Below are 16169 nucleotides of genomic sequence, written 5' to 3'. Positions count from 1 at the left end.
AGTGTGGCCCCCCAAAAATTATCAATTCCCAATCAAAGAGGAGTGACTTCACTTCAGGTATTTACTAAAACAAGATTCTACTCTGGCCCTACAGTCCTTGGGAAAAAAGAGATGTGGGGAAAGGGTGACTCCTGATTTAGAGGACCAGACACCACTCGAACCAAGAGCACATCCACCACGTCCATGTCCAAGGCCCACAGTAGGCCATGGCAGAAACCTGCCAACTGAGATTTGAGAAGGGGACTGCACAAGCCAGATAGTGTGTGCTGAAACTCACTTCCTTCCTAATTTGAGCTCTGCTATTTGTTCACATATGCAGTCCTCTTAAAATCCTGGAACGGTGGGCCCGGAGAGATAGCACAGTGGTGTTTGCCTTGCAAGCAGCCCATCCAGGACCAAAGGTGGTTGGTTCAAATCCCGGTGTCCCATATGGTCCCCCGTGCCTGCCAGGAGCTATTTCTGAGCAGACAGCCAGGAGTAACCCCTGAGCAATGCTGGGTGTGGCCCAAAAACCAAAAACCAAAAAAAAAAATAAAATAAAATAAAATAAAATCCTGGAACGGGCCCGGAGAGATAGCAGAGCAGTGTTTGCCTTGCAAGCAGCTGATCCAGGACCTAAGGTGATTGGTTCGAATCCCGGTGTCCCATATGATCCCCTGTGCCTGCCAGGAGCTATTTCTGGGCAGACAGCCAGGAGTAACCCCTGAGCACAGCTCAGTGTGGCCCAAAAACCAAACAAAAAAAAAAAAAAAGTCTTTGGGCCCGGAGAGATAGCACAGCGGCATTTGCCTTGCAAGCAGCCGATCCAGGACCAAAGGTGGTTGGTTCGAATCCCGGTGTCCCATATGGTCCCCCGTACTTGCCAGGAGCTATTTCTGAGCAGACAGCCAGGAGTAACCCCTGAGCAACGCGGGGTGTGGCTCAAAAACCAAAAAAATAAAAAAATAAAAAAATCCTGGAACGAGGAGCCGGGGCGGTGGTGTTTGCCTTGAGCTTGCTAGCCTAGGACAGACTGTGGTTCGATCCCCTGGCATCCCACATGGTCCCCCAAGCCAGGAGCGATTTCTGAGCGCATAAGCCAGGAGTAACCCCTGAACGTCACCGGATGTGGCTGAAAAACAAAAAATATCCTGGAACAATGTTTTTCTGTGTTCCCTGGGGGAGCAGATTTCCCAGGTATGGTCATAACTCACACCCAAATGAGCCCCAGGGAAAATAAGAAAGTCATCCCTGCTTCCTTCTCACCACAGGCCACTTCTCACAGTCCCAACAGCAACCAAGTCCGGTCCTGTCAATACTGCAGAGAACCCCCATCAGAGCAATAAATTTGGGGGGGGGAGGGTTGGTTTTTGGGTCACACACAGCAGCGCTCAGGAGTTACTCCTCAGAGCAAGAATTCTTATTTTAAAAACGTGGATGGTGACACATTGTTCAGGAAAATGTATTCAGGGAGATTGCTTGGTATGTTTTTACAGAAAATTATTTAGCGTTGTAAGTGTAAAAAGAAAGTCAGGGGGCCGGAGAGATGGCGCTAGAGGTAAGGTGTCTGCCTTGCAAGCGCTAGCATAGGACGAACTGCAGTTCGATCCCCCAGCATCCCACATGGTCCCCCCTAGCCGGGAACGATTTCTGAGCACATAGCCAGAGTAATCCCTGAGCATCAAACGGGTGTGGCCCAAAAACAAAAAGAAAGTCAGGATGGGGCCAGAGAAACAGCATGGAGGTAAGGCGTTTGCCTTGCATGCAGAAGGACAGTGGTTCAAATCCCGACATCCCATATGGTCCTCCAAGCCTGCCAGGAGCGATTTCTGAGCATAGAGCCAGGAGTAACCCCTGAGCTCCGCTGGGTGTGACCCAAAAACCAAAAAAAAAAAAAAAAAAAAGTCAGAAGACAGAGTGCTAGAAATCAGAATGAGCGCAAACCCAAGAAAACTCACAGCTGCCAAGGCAGGGAGGGTGGAGAACACAGGATGGTGGAAGGGGAGACAGACTCACCTCATGGTCCTTGGGGTTCTGATCTGCAAACATATCTAAAATAGGGTGCACATCAGCTACTTCATGAGGAAATAAACGCAGAAATGTTTTATATCCTCGGACCTACCAGAAAAGAAAAGGAAAGTGACTTACAACAAAAAAGTGTAATGTATGACTTTAAAAGAAAATGCAGAACGTCAAAGTGATCTTTGTCTTTGTTACCAAAAACCAGTCAATCACTGGCAAGTGCAGCATTACACTCAGTACTGAGCACCTGGAGAGTGACAACAGGTAACCCGACTTCTTCAGTCAGGCCATGCAATATGTTCACAACCCGAATCTGTTAGTCCAATCTAACAGTTTTCAAGGGTCAATCAGAAACACACATATGCTACGACTGATAAATTTGGCTCTCACTGGTTACATGACTGCCCTCTGACATAAATGAGGACTAGGTCCGAGCACCAAAGGGTCCCCACGTGTGTGAAAGTATCAGTGCAGCACAAACCTTCGGGAGTGGCTCTGAACTCATTAACATGAGCCACATAAAGGCAGAACCCACCTCATCCCCACAACACCTCACACAGGCACAGTGAACAATACATGGCCTTTCTCCTTGACATGGACAAAGGGGAAGGGCTAGTCTGCAGGCCCGACAGGACATGCCTGGGAAGGGGGAGAATGTAGACTGGCAGCCCCACCCCAGACTCAGAATCTACACTGGAACCAGACCCCAGGAAATGCCACCGCACCGGCAAGGCTGAGAAGCACTTCCATTTCCACCGCGGTTTTTCAGCTTGTTTCCACATAAGAAACGACATGTCTGAATTGGTCATCTCCTTCCATCCCTCCTGTCCTATTAAAGTAACGGTTCGAGCTATCCAAACCCAAGATGTTGAACATCTCAAACACTGTGCACAGATAGCACATTCACATTTATTTATTTGTTTTTGTTTTGGGACCACATTGGTGATGATCAGTCCTTATCAGACCTCCTGTGCATCACTAACATCTAATCCTCAACATCTTTCCCAATAAATAACATATTAACTTCTGGGCAAAATAAATAAAAAGGGGGCTTATTAGAAGTGCTATGTGAAAAATAAATAAATAAAAGAAATGCTATGTGACATTACCTTGGTGATGATATAAAGAAATTTAAAAGCCAGATGTACAAGGTCAGCTGGAGATGACTTATCTCTCACGAAATCCAATAAAATGTTCATCATCCATTCTAGGAAAAATTACATGTTAAAAAATTGGTATAAAAATAAATGAGGGCTTTCCGCCATCTTGGACTCCCGTGGAGGCCCGGACTAATTAGGAGACAGACATGGCTGGAAGGCTGTGGTCTAAAGCCATTTTTGCTGGCTATAAACGGGGTCTCCGAAACCAGAGGGAACACACAGCTCTTCTTAAAATTGAAGGTGTTTATGCTCGGGATGAAACTGAATTCTATCTGGGCAAGCGATGTGCTTATGTGTACAAAGCAAAGAACAACACTGTAACTCCTGGTGGCAAACCTAACAAAACCAGAGTGATCTGGGGAAAGGTAACCCGTGCCCATGGAAACAGTGGCATGGTTCGAGCCAAATTCCGAAGCAACCTTCCTGCTAAGGCAATCGGTCATAGAATCCGTGTGATGCTGTACCCCTCAAGGATTTAAGCTTACTGAAAAGTAAATAAATAAAATGTAGATACTTAAAAAAAAAATAAATAAATAAATAAATGAGGGATGGAGGCCGGAGATAGCATGGAGGTAAGGCATTTGCCTTGCATACAGAAGGTTGGTGATTCGAATCCCGGCATCCCATATGGTTCCCTGAGCCTGCCAGGAGTGATTTCTGAGCATAGAGCCAGTAGTAGGCCCTGAGTGCTACTGGGTGTGATAAAAATAAATAAATAAATAAATAAAGGAGGGGCCGGAGAGATAGCATGGAGGTAAGGCATTTGCCTTGCATGCAAAAGGACGATGGTTCGAATCCCGGCATCTCATATGGTCCCCTGAGCCTGCCAGGAGTGTTTTCTGAGCACAGAGTCAGGAGTAGGTCCTCAGTACTACTGGGTGTGATAAAAATAAATAAAGGAGGGGACAGAGCAATACAGTAGGAAGATACTTGCCTTGCACCTGCTTTGATCCCTGGCATGCTATATGGTCCCCTGAGCACCACCAGGAGTAATTCCTAAGTACAGAGTCCAGGATAATCCTTGCATACCACCAAAAATCAATCAATAAAAAAAGATAAAGGAGAGGCCGGAATGCCAACACTGAGTGGAGGATGCTTGTCTCGCGTGTGGCGGACATAGGTCCATCCATCCCTGGCACCACATATGGTCCCACGTCCTGCCAAGAGTGATTCCTAAACACAGAGCCAGAGATGAGGACTGCGCACCACCGATGCGGTCCCAAAACAAAAACAAATAAGTAAATGTGCATGTGCTATCTGTTGTTTGTTTTTGTTCGGGTCAAGGTTTACTCTCAGCCTTGTATTCAGGCTCACTCCGGGCTCTGTGATCCGTGGAGCTTCGGGATCAACCTGAAGTTGTCTGTGTTAAAGCAAAGGCCTTCCCTGCGACACTGTTTCTCTGAATATGCCGGTTTGGGTTTGGGTTTGGGCCACACCCGGCGGTGCTCAGGAGTTACTCCTGGCGCTCTCCTCAGAAATCGCTCCTGGCAGGCACAGGGGACCCTATCGGATGCTAGGACTGGAATCACAGTCGGTCCTGGGCTGGCTGCTTGCAAACACCCAACCCCTGAGCTCTCTCTCCGGCCCCGTGAATCTGCTGTTCAAACCAGATAACGGGCCCTGCCAGACTCACACAATCAGCGCCACATCAGCGCCGACTCTTACCCAGGTGCGGGTCCAGCAGGTGCGGCTGCTCCTGGTACTGGTCCATGATCACTAGGGGGGGAAGCGGGAGGGCTGAGCGTCGGGGTCCGGGCTGGAGGCCCGCCGGTGCCCGCAGCCGCCCCCGCCCGGCTCGGAGCGCGGAGCCCGGAGCCCGCTCTCCGCCGCGCCCCTCCCCGCCGACGGACGCCCTCCCCGGGCCTCCCCGCGCCCCTCCCCGCCGGGCTCGCGCACCTCGGAAGCGCTCCAGCAGCGCCTCGCGGGCCCCGCGCGCCCCGAGCACGGCGGGCAGGCGGCCGAGCAGCGCGCGCGCCTCCTCGCCCTCGCCGAACGCCTCCAGGGCGCCGCCCCGCGCCAGCGCCTCGGCCTCCGCCTCCGCCTCCGCCTCCGCGTCCGGCCAGCCCAGCGCCATGCCGCCCGCGCCCGCGCCCGCGCCTCGCGCTCCCGCCGCCGCCGCCCCGCCGAAGCCGGGCCGAGGAGCGAGCGAGCGAGCGAGCGAGCGACCGACCGACCGACCGACCGACAGACCGACCGGCGCTCCGAGTCGCGCCCGCGAAAGCGCGCCCGGCCACGCCCACCCGCTACGGGCCGCGCCGGCGGACAAAACAGCGCGCGCGAAGGGGCGGCGCACACACGCCGGAACCCGCCGCCCAGGCCGCCGCGAGGCGAGGGGGCGGGGCCTGGCGGGAGGGGCGGGGTCGGGCTCGCGGCTGAGTCTCGCTGGGGCGTGACTGGCTGGAGGCCGGGAGCGGGCGTGGCCTGTCGGTAGGAGGCGGCAGGGGCGTGGTCTGAGGCCCGGCTGGTGGGGGCGTGGTCAGGCGCTGGAGCAGCCCGAGAGGGCCGCCCTGGTACGCGCGGCTGGGCGGAGCGGGACCAGCTTCGAGCGGGGTCTGAAGTGGAGGGGGGCTGAGTTTCCGCCGGGCGAGTCTTGGGCTGGGACTAGAGAAGGCGATATCGTGGGCGGAGCTCTGACCGGAGCGGGCCAGATAGCGTCCGCCGCAAATCGGGGGGTTGAGGCCTGAGTGGGCGTGGCCTACGTTTTTGGGGCGTGGTTACAGCGGGCTGCTGCTGCGGGCTCATTGTGGGGCGGGGTGAAGCCGCCTGGGGGCGGGGCCGCCAGTGAGCGGCTGCGTCTCCTTGTGGGCGGGGCCTGCTGGGGGCGGGGCTCCCGTGGGCGCTCAAGCGAACGACGTCCGGAAGGCACCGTCTGCGCGTTTGGTTTTAGTTTTGGAGCAACACCCCGCATGCTCAGGGATCACTCGCAGATGTCAAATAGAACCCTGTGTATGCGAGCGAGGCAAGTGCCTTAACCACTGTACTAAGCCCCTGCCCCCCAGGCACCTTTGGGATCTGTCTTTCTGGAAACTCTTGGGCAAAAGCCATACCAGAGCAAGCCAGGTGCTTGCCTTGCTCCATCTTTGCATCCCACGAGCCTGCTAGGAGTGATTTCCGAGTAACCTCGAGCATCCCAGATGTGACCCCCCCCCAAAAAAAAAGCTATCTAGAGCATCTTAAACTCAGCTGCCCGCGGTAGGGGTCCCTCCCACCCTTGAAGGAAGAAGCGTGGGCAGAGATATGACGGGTAATCTAGAACGGTACGAGGTGAGGGTCCCCGTCTGTGGGCACACACAGGGGCCATCCATTTGTCCCAGAACCTCCCATCCCTTAAGGGCTGGCTGGACTCGTGGGCATGAAGCACATGCCCACCACCCGCCCAAGCTTCCCATCTCCTGCACCCCTGATCTACCTAGGAAGACACAGCAACTGAAACACAGAACAAGACAGGTCTGTGTGCAGGAGCCCCACACAGGGCCCTCCCTTCCTTCTGTCCACCCTACCCAGCCCGGGGGTGCTTGCTGAAGAAGTGAAGTTCAGCACGTGACCCCAGTGTGAAGGGCTCACGGGGAGGGGGGGTGAATGCAGCCCAACTAATGCCTGAGCAAAACCCAGCTCTGTGAATTCCAAGAACCAGTTAGGGAACCAAACAAGCTGGTCAGAAACATCTGAGGTCTGAGCCCCATTAGTCCGGATGAAGAGAGAAGAGACACCAGGAAAGGCAGGAGGCAATGCACTCACTGAGACCCCTGCTGGCTTTATTCGTGCCTGAAGCCCCAAGGCCCAGCTGAGGCTACTTGAGAAGCCTCCTCATGGTGCTCAGGCATGGGCTGCGGTACTCGCTCCCAAAGTGGTTCCAGTGGTTCAAGTAGTTAAAAAGCTGATACAGCAGCAGCCGCTGGTCGAAACCTGGGGCCTTAGGGATCTTCTGATAGTAAGCAGTAAAGAAGGACTTGGGGAACCCCCCAAACATCAACGCAATTGCCAATTCAAACTCAGAATGGCCATAGAAGGATGCCGGGTCGTAAACAAGGGGCCCTGAGTCATCTTCGGCCACATTTCCCGACCAGAGATCTCCGTGGAGAAGGGCAGGGACTATATCGAGGCCAGTAAACAGATCCGGGATTCGCACCTAAGAAAAGAATCATGCGGTTACCAGGGTCCCAGAGCCATGCATGGCCTCTCCAGCAGCTTCTGCCTGGAGAGAGCGGAGACAACCATGTGCTCACCAAGGCCCCTGGACAAGTTGCCCCCGAGGTCCCCAGATACAGCCCTGACTCACTCCCTCCTGTGCCCCAGTGGACTCCTGACTCTATACAGGAGGTGGTGGACGTGGGAGGCTCTCAGCAGAAGAGCCACAGAACCCTATGGGCTTGGTGTGAGCACACACACACACTGTTCTTTCTGCCCTGCTTCATTCACGACTGAACATTTCAGTGCTTGTCTCCCTGGCCAGAGGCGGTTTTGCCATGCAGTGCAAGACTCAGGTGACAGCCTGACACTCCACCCTATATCAGCACCTGCTTTAACCTGACCAAATGAGCCATCAGAGAGAGACCTCCAGGGAGCCCAGCCTCTCCAGCAGCTCAGCAGCCTGACCCCTGCATATCCACCACTGGCTCTGCCCACCATGTGGACCCCTGGAAGAAAGCCCCTCCCCAGAGACCGTCGGCCTGGCCCACCTGGAGCTGGGCCCAAAGTTCCCTTGTCTCCCGGTCTGAATAGTCCCTCTCGATGAGGTCCAGCTGTGCCTGGAGCCGGTGCCTTGTGAAGAAGGTGGCCCAGTCATCCTGCCACTCGTTCACCTGTACGGAAAAGGAAGGAGCCTGGGCTGGCAAGCACAGGCCAGAGCAGAACCCAGCCTGCCAGGAGCCTGTCATGACCCCCAGCACACGGCAGGCGTTGGAGCCAGCCAGCACGAGTGAGGCAGACTTGTTTCAAAGTGGTTCATCGAGAGACGACTCTTGCCTTGCATGGGGCTGACCTGGATTCAAGTCCCAGCATCTCGTATGGTCCCCCAAGCCCACCAGGAGTGATTCCTAAGTGCAGAGCCAGGAGTAAGGCCTGAATACCACCAAATGTGCCTCTCCCCAACAACAACAACAACAACAACAACAACAACAAAAATCTATTGGAACCAGAACGATAGCACAGTGGTAGGGCATTTGTCTTGCACACAAACGACCCAGGACGAGCCTAGGTTCGATTCCTGGCATCCCATATGGTCTCCCAGCCTGCCAGGGGCAATTTCTGAGTGCAGAGCCAGGATTAACCCTTGAGCATGACTGGGTGTGGCCCAAAAACCAAAAAATAAAAAATAAAATAGTGTCTTTCACCCTAATGAAAAATAGATGTTCTCGGGCCCAGAGAGATAGCACAGCGGCGTTTGCCTTGCAAGCAGCCGATCCAGGACCAAAGGTGGTTGGTTCGAATCCCGGTGTCCCATATGGTCCCCCGTGCCTGCCAGGAGCTATTTCTAAGCAGACAGCCAGGAGTAACCCCTGAGCACCGCCGGATGTGGCCCAAAAACAAAAACAAAAACAAAAAAAATAGATGTTCTCTGATTTAAAAAAAAAAAAGTCGGGCCCAGAGAGATAGCACAGCGGCATTTGCCTTGCAAGCAGCCCATCCAGGACCAAAGGTGGTTGGTTCGAATCCCGGTGTCCCATATGGTCCCCCATGCCTGCCAGGAGCTATTTCTGAGCAGACAGCCAGGAGTAACCCCTGAGCAATGCTGGGTGTGGCCCCCCCCCCCCAAAAAAAAAAGTCATTCATCAAAGGTGGGGTCAGAAAAAGAGGAACCCAGAAACCAGATAGAACCAATAAACCCAAAGCCAAGAGGACCAGTTTACTCTCGTCACAGCCAGCAGCACCCAGACTCTCAGAGGCCAGACAGGCCAGGCTATACCCTCGTGTGCAAACATAAACTGTGGGGCCACGAAAGCCCTTGTCAGAGCAAAGTCCGGATCTTGCCCTTGATTTTTTTTTTTTTTTTTTGGTTCATTTTGGGCCACACCCGGCGGTGCTCAGGCTGTCTGCTCAGAAATAGCTCCTGGCAGGCACGGGGGACCATATGGGACGCCGGGACTCGAACCAACCACCTTTGGTCCTGGATCGGCTGCTTGCAAGGCAAAGGTCGCTGTGCTATCTCTCCGGGCCCTTGCCCTTGATTTTTATCTGCGCCTCACAGCATCAGCTACACAGGTCTAAGTGGGTCCAAACTGCAGTTTCATAGTGGACACTCGTGACCAGGGCAGGGGTCCACACCAAAGCCTGGAGGGAAATTTAAAGTTGCTACTTCCTCCTGCATATGCCTCTGTGACTTCTCCCCACGCAACTACAACTACCGAGCAGCTGCCTTTCCCTAGGAAGTGAGAGCTGGGAGGTGGGAACTAGCACAGATTTGTGCTGATGTAAGTGTTGAAGTCAAAATGAACTAAAATTGGGCCCAGAGTGGCGGTGCAAGTGGTTGGGCATCTGCCTTGCACATGCTAACCTAGGATGAACCAAAAACAGACAAAAAAAAAAAAACCTAAAATTATTGGATGCTTTATGAAGAGAAAATATCGGGAAAACAAAATATTTATTTATAGTAAAAAGGGACTTAAGATTTAAAATATTTTGATAGAATACTAAGCTTTTTTGTTTGTTTATTTGTTTGTTTTTGAGGGAGGACAGGAGGCAATGCTCAGGGTTTACTCCGGCTTTGCACTCAGAAATCTCTCTTATGCCGTGCTCGCTTCGGCAGCACATATACTAAAAATCTCTCCTGTGGTACTCAGGCCATGTGGAGACTGAATCCATGTCAACCATGTGGAAGGCAGGCATCTTACCCACTGCACTATCTCTCCAAACCCCAGTGTAGACCTTAAATTAAATTAAAAAAGGAGGCCCATGGGCCCGGAGAGATAGCACAGCGGCGTTTGCCTTGCAAGCAGCCGATCCAGGACCAAAGGTGGTTAGTTCGAATCCCGGTGTCCCATATGGTCCCCCGTGCCTGCCAGGAGCTATTTCTGAGCAGACAGCCAGGAGTAACCCCTGAGCACCACCGGGTGTGGCCCAAACACCAAAAAAAAAAAAAAAAAAGGAGGCCCAAAAACCAAAAAAATAAATTAAATAAAATAAATCGGCTAGAGATAGCATGGAAGTAAGGTGTTTGCCTTTCATGCAGAAGGTCATCGGTTCGAATCCCTGTGTCTCATATGGTCCCCCATGCTTGCCAGGAGCAATTTCTGAGCATAGAGCCAGGAATAACCCCTGAGCACTGCCGGTTGTGACCAAAAACCAAAAAAGTAAAATAAAATAAAATAAAAAAGGAGGTAAAGGGCTGGAGAGATAGCATGGAGATAAGGCGTTTGCCTTTCATGCAGAAGGTTGGTAGTTAGAATCCCGGCATCCCATATAGTCTCCCAAGCCTGCCAGGAGTGATTTCTGAGCATATAGCCAGGAATAACCCCTGAGCACTGCCAGGTGTGACCCAAAACCCCCCCCCCCAAAAAAAGAAGATAAAAGTAAAATAAAAACTAGGAATATTATTTGTCCTTCAAGCTAAGCTGAACATAGGAAATTTAAAACTTGCCCCCTTTTCTCTAGATTGTTATCATTTTTGGGGGGGCCACACCCAGCAGCACTCAGGGGTTACTCCTGGATCTGCACACAAAAATCGCTCCTGAAAGGCTCCAAAGACCATATGGGATGCTGGGAATTGAACCCAGGTTGACCACATACAAGGCAAACACACTATCGCTGTGCTATCTCTCCAGCCCCTAGATTGTTATGATTTTTTTTTGGTTTTTGGGTCACACCTGGCAGCGCTCAGGAGTTACTCCTGGCACTATGCTCAGAAATCGCTCCTGGCAGACTTGGGGAACCATATGGGATGCTGGGATTTGAACCAACGACCCTCTGCATGCAAGGCAAACGCCCTACCTCCATGCTATCTCTCCGGCCCCAAGATTGTTATGATTTTTTTTGATATTGTTATGATTTCTAAGGATTGTTTCAAAGATATAAATTTAAACTATGTAAGACTCTCTGAGGTGGGCAGAGAGGTAGTAAAATAAGTAGGGGGTGGGCCAGAGTGGTGACGCAAGGGGTAAGGCATCTGCCTTGCCTGCGCTAGCCTAGGACGTACCCCAGTTCGATCCCCAGGAGCGATTTCTAAGTGCATAGCCAGGAGTAACCCCTGAGCATCACCAGTGTGGCCCAAAAACAAAAACAAAAATATAATAATAACAAGTAGGAGGATACTTGCCTTGCATGCTGCTGACCTGGGTTCGATCCCTAGTGTCTCCTATAGTCCCCCAAAGACCACCAGGTCTGCTTCCTAAATGTAGAGCCAGGCGTAAACCCTGAGCATAACAAGTGTGCCCCCCTATAACTCTCTGAGCTGTTTATAGGAGATACGACCACTTCACTGGTTTGTTTTTAGGATTTAAAGTTAAGGAAGAAAGTCATATTATCATCTGTGTCAGAATACGCTTCATGGACTCATGACAACATGGCTCTGGGGGCTAGAAAGACAGCACAGTGGGTAGGGCACTTGCTTTGCACATGACCAATATGGGTTCAATCCCTAGCATCTCACACGATCGCCTGAGCCTGCCAAATCTGCCTTGCACCCAGCTGACCAACCCGGGTTCAATCCCGGGTCCTATATCTGCCAGGAATGATTTCTGAGTGCAGAGTTAAGAGTAGACCCTGAGTGCTTCTGGGTGTAGCCCCCATCAAAAAAGAAAAAAGAAAAGAGTGTAGATAAAAAGTAGGAATCTATAGGGGCCAGAGAGATAGCATGGAGGTAAAGCATTTGCCTTGCATACAGAAGGACAGTGGTTTGAATCCCAGCATCCCATATGGTCCCCGGAGCCTGCCAGGAGTGATTTCTGAGCAGAGACCCAGGAATAACCTCTGAGCACTGCCGGGTGTGACCCCCCAAAAAACTAAGAATCTATAGATTTCCTTTTTTTTATCTATATATTTCTTATTGTTTTATGTAAAGTTACTGTAAATATCGATAGGAAATTTTATTTTTATTGTTTTTTAGATCACACCTGGCAGTCCTCAGGGCTTACTCTTGGCTCTGTACTCAGGAATCATTCCTGGCTGTGCTCAAGAGACCCTGTGGGATGCCGGAGACTGAACCTGGGTCAGCGAGCACTCCCCATTATACTATTGTTTCAGCCCTAACGAACTGGTCCAGCAGCCACTGGGATCCAAATCACCCACTTTGGAAGACACTAATGGAGTCTCTGGTTTGGAAATTGCTTTTTGTTTTGGGGAGTCATACCTGTGATTCCAGCATTTACTTCTAGCTCTACACTCAGGAATCACTCCTGGCAGATCAAACTTGAGTCGACTGTGTGCAAGGAATGTGCCCTGCCTCTATGCTATTTCTCTGTTCCCAGGACACCCACCCCAGAGGATAGTGGCCCCCACTCACTGAGACCATAGGTCTACACAGCTCCCAAACACATTCATGGTGTGGGAACTCCTCTCCCCAACACTGACTGTGGTCCCCAACCTCACTGCCTGTTCTTGTCCAGCCAGCACCAAGTCTTGTGATCAGATAGCTCCCCACCCCTAGGCTCGGCCCAATGAGCCCCTACTCCAGAACACAACCCCCACTGGGCTTCGAAACCCAGTGCCCAGCACTCCCAGAGACCTCACCTGAGTGATGAAGCCACAGCAGGTAACTGTGTGGAAGCCAAACTTGGACACATAGGAGGGCTGATCCTCATCTGCCCTGTGGCCTGTGGACAGAGAGGCTGGTCTCTGCTTGATGCCAGCTCAGCAGAATGACCTGGGCTGCACAAGGGGTGGGCACCACCTCTCCCTGTGCCAGTGAGTAATGACACCCTAGCACCTGGGCACGGATGGATGGGCCCCAACAGGGATCAGCTCAGTGCATAGGAACGGCTGCCCACCTCTATCTGGGGGGAGTGAGGCAGCAGTCACAGGCAGCACTGATAGGGCAGGGTCTCTGGGCCAACGTCTCTGGGTGGGGTCTCTGGAAAGGGTTTCTGGGTCAGGTCTCTAGGGTGGGTCTCTGGGGCAGGTGCCATGACCATCCCTGGGTGCCCCCGCTGCACCCACCCACTGTGAGCTCCTTCTCCTTCTGCCTCTGGCCCAGCTTCTGGTTGTGAAGGTGCAGCTCCGCCATCTGGGCGCCGAGGGTCGCAGCTTGGCTGTGGAAGTAAATAGTATGCCGACAGCCAGCCCCCACCCAGCCCCTCTGGAGAATTGTCTCCGATGTCCAAAAAACCACTTTCCCTGGAAAGGGTGAGGCTCACAGGGCTCAAGCATGTGCCTTTGCACAAGGACCTGCCTCCACAATCCCCTGAATGGTACTGGTAGTGATAAGTGACCTAAATATTGAGCCATTTATCTAGTTTGCCAGGGACTGGAGCTGGTACAGCAGAAGGGCACTTCCCTTGCACACAGCCAACCAGGGTTCCATCCCCAGGCTTCCATAGGGTCCCTGAGCACCTCCAGGAGTAAGCCTGGGCACTACCTGGTATGACCCAAAACGAAAACAAACCAGAAACACCTGTTTTATGCCAAGTATCACCAAGTGTGGCTGCTGGGCCTCCAAACACTGCCTGGGAGGATCCCTCTCCCCCCAGAAAAACCCTCCAATGTTTTTTCGGGCCACATCCATTTGATGCTCAGGGGTTACTCCTGGCTAAGCGCTCAGAAATCGCCCCTGGCTTGGGGGGACCCTATGGGACGCCGGGGGATCGAACTGCGGTCCAGATCTTTCCTTGGCTAGCGCTTGCAAGGCAGACGCCTTACCTCTAGCGCCACCTCGCCGACCCCAATTTTTATAGAGTGAGAAACTAAGGTGGCAGTTTCTGAACAGAGGAGGTAAAAAGACTCCTATGGGGCCTGGGGATCAGGGGACAGGGCTCAGAGTATGATCAGCAAAACAAAGACAAAGACCTAGCTTTGGTGGAAAAATAGACACCACCACCCGGGCTGGGAGTTGGCTCAGAGGGCTGGGGGAGCCTGGACAAAGGCCGAGAGTCCTGGCAGGGGCCTCCCAAGCTGTGCCCAGCTGTGCCCCAAACTCAACAAAGAAAAAAAGAGAAAGACGATTGCACGGGCCCTGCGCACGTGACCCTGGGACCTACAGTGGACAGCAGCAGCTTTGTGTCGCATTCCACCCGTTTCTTTTTGTTTGTTGTTTGTTTGTTGGTGAGAACCACACCCACGTTCTCAGGGGGTCACCCCTGGCTCTGTGCTCAGGTCAACCTGGTTCGTCTCTGAACTTGGTTCAGAGGCAAGTGCCTTAACCTTGTCCTTCACCTCAATGAATATTCGGGCTATGATTGTCCCTTCACCAGACCTGAGCTCACACCAGCGGACACCAGGACACAGGCAACAAGCTGAAAAGCCCAACTCACACACCAGGAACTCGGCCCCGCCTGAGGCGAGAAGAGGGTCCGGCCTCCGAGCTCAGAAGCACAGCCCCTCCCTGCTCTGTGTCTGTCTGTCCGGTTCCGGGCCTCCCACCTGCTCAGACTCCTCATCTGCAGGTGCTCCATCACGAACGCGGCGCCTCCTCCAGGGATGTCGAAAATCTTCATGGGCCGCGGTGCCCGCACCAGGCCGGTGCTCCGGAGGGCCTCCAGGCTGGCCATCTCCCCCTCGAACATCTGCCGGGCCTGTGTCCCAGCAAGGCCCTGAGCTCTGACAGGGGCCTCTGGGTGGGTGCGAGCCCGGTGCTCAGTGCCCCGCCAGCAGTGACCCCCACGCTGGACTCCTCCACCTCCGAGAGCCTACAGTGGGCAACTTGGGCCGGCGGTGGGGAAGGGAGAGCCCGAGACTGAGCCTGGAATTAGGAGGGAGGCACCTGCAGCCAGCCGTGCCCTGGAGGGGAAGCGGGTAGAGGTGGGGTGGAGCTTTCCTGGGGCGCTGTCGGGGGGACCCTGGGGGTCTGGGTGCACCGCGGATACACCAGGGAGCCCAGAATGCAGGTGGGAAGGTCCGCTCAGACTCCTGCACCGGCTGGCCTCCTAGGGACGCGCAGGTCCTGCTGGTGCGCGCCTGGGGAGCACCTGCGGACCCCCAAGCAGACCCCGCAGGCCGCTGTGCCGTGCGGGTGGACGAGCGCGTTCCCCGGGCGCCCCGGGTCCCCACCTGCGCGCGGTAGTTGACCTTGACGAACACGGGGCCCGCGTCGGTGTCGTAGGCGCGCCCCTCGCTGATGCAGCCCGCGCCGGGGCTCCCGAAAGGCCGCAGGGTCGCGGTGCGCAGCTCGGCCCGCAGCAGCCGCTCCATGGGGCCGGGCGATCTGCGCCCAGCGCGGTGACAGCGCAGCCTGCGGGGTCTCGGGCCGGGGCCCGCCCCGAGGAATGGCAAGGTGTGGAGGGGGTAGCGGTCACTGAGACCTGCCGCAGCGCCCGATGGGGGGACCCGGGTAGCACCCTCCCCTGTGGCCGCGCGCCTGGGGGTGGACGCTGCTGCGCGCCCGCCCCGCACCGGGGCCTCCTGGCCTCCTCCCCCGGCCACAGGACACAGTCCAGCCTGGCTGCAGGGTAAAAAACCCAACGGGTCGGGGCGGCAAGCACAGCAGTCCCCGGCGGCCCTGCCCAGTGACACCGCTGTCGGCTCAGGCTGGCCCCAAGCTCCTGTTCCGCCGCTGATAGAGGTGCCCGCTGCTGGCCCCACCCGGGTGGTGCTTCAGATTACACAGCCAGGCTGCCACGGGATGCCCGGCCAGGTCCAGAAGGCGCCTGCGAGTTCCAGGATTAGGCAGGGACCCTGGTCAGTCCCGCCCCCTCCAGTTGTACCTCTGAGGTGAATCCTTGGTTAGTCCTGTCCCAGCTGTATTGCAGTGGAGTGGTCAGTTCCCTACTCCTCAGTCCTGGGAGCCGAACCCCTTGCCCAGGTCCTGTCCTCCGGTTCTCCCAGAACTAGAATCATGGTTGCAAAGGTGCCCGAGGCAGCACCAGCCCCGGCTGGAAGCAATCCAGGGTCCAGGTGACTTTTAGTGAAGGGAGGCTGTGGCCT

At 54.2% G+C, this 16169-nt stretch overlaps 3 protein-coding genes across 3 annotated transcripts in view; 1 reads left to right on the top strand and 2 right to left on the bottom strand.

Annotated features, from left to right (window-relative positions):
- TBCD (tubulin folding cofactor D) overlaps window positions 1-5235 on the bottom strand; it is a 97398-nt gene extending 92163 nt beyond the window's left edge. Inside the window, exons 1-4 of the mRNA XM_049768824.1 lie at window positions 5058-5235; window positions 4827-4877; window positions 3111-3208; window positions 1996-2097 (exon numbers count right to left, since the gene is read on the bottom strand). Of these exons, the coding sequence (XP_049624781.1) occupies window positions 1996-2097; window positions 3111-3208; window positions 4827-4877; window positions 5058-5235 (429 nt within the window). The remainder of the gene's footprint in view (window positions 1-1995; window positions 2098-3110; window positions 3209-4826; window positions 4878-5057) is intronic.
- LOC126013823 (60S ribosomal protein L35a) lies at window positions 3262-3685 on the top strand. The gene has a single exon (XM_049777025.1). The coding sequence runs from the start codon at window positions 3308-3310 to the stop codon at window positions 3638-3640; it is 333 nt and encodes a 110-aa protein (XP_049632982.1). The 5' UTR covers window positions 3262-3307; the 3' UTR covers window positions 3641-3685.
- Window positions 5236-6387: 1152 nt separating the features above from the next.
- On the bottom strand, window positions 6388-15450 carry FN3K (fructosamine 3 kinase). The gene is made up of 6 exons (XM_049776721.1): window positions 15297-15450; window positions 14670-14821; window positions 13251-13342; window positions 12825-12907; window positions 7841-7963; window positions 6388-7290 (listed from the first exon to the last, which is right to left on the bottom strand). The coding sequence occupies exons 1-6, from the start codon at window positions 15435-15437 to the stop codon at window positions 6952-6954; spliced, it is 930 nt and encodes a 309-aa protein (XP_049632678.1). The 5' UTR covers window positions 15438-15450; the 3' UTR covers window positions 6388-6951.
- Window positions 15451-16169: the final 719 nt, after the last annotated feature.

The sequence above is a fragment of the Suncus etruscus genome, chromosome 1, assembly GCF_024139225.1.
Source record: "Suncus etruscus isolate mSunEtr1 chromosome 1, mSunEtr1.pri.cur, whole genome shotgun sequence".
Classification (NCBI taxonomy): domain Eukaryota; kingdom Metazoa; phylum Chordata; class Mammalia; order Eulipotyphla; family Soricidae; genus Suncus; species Suncus etruscus.
The sequence above is the reverse complement of the archived record's forward strand: the minus strand, read 5'-3'. Positions and strand labels throughout refer to the sequence as shown.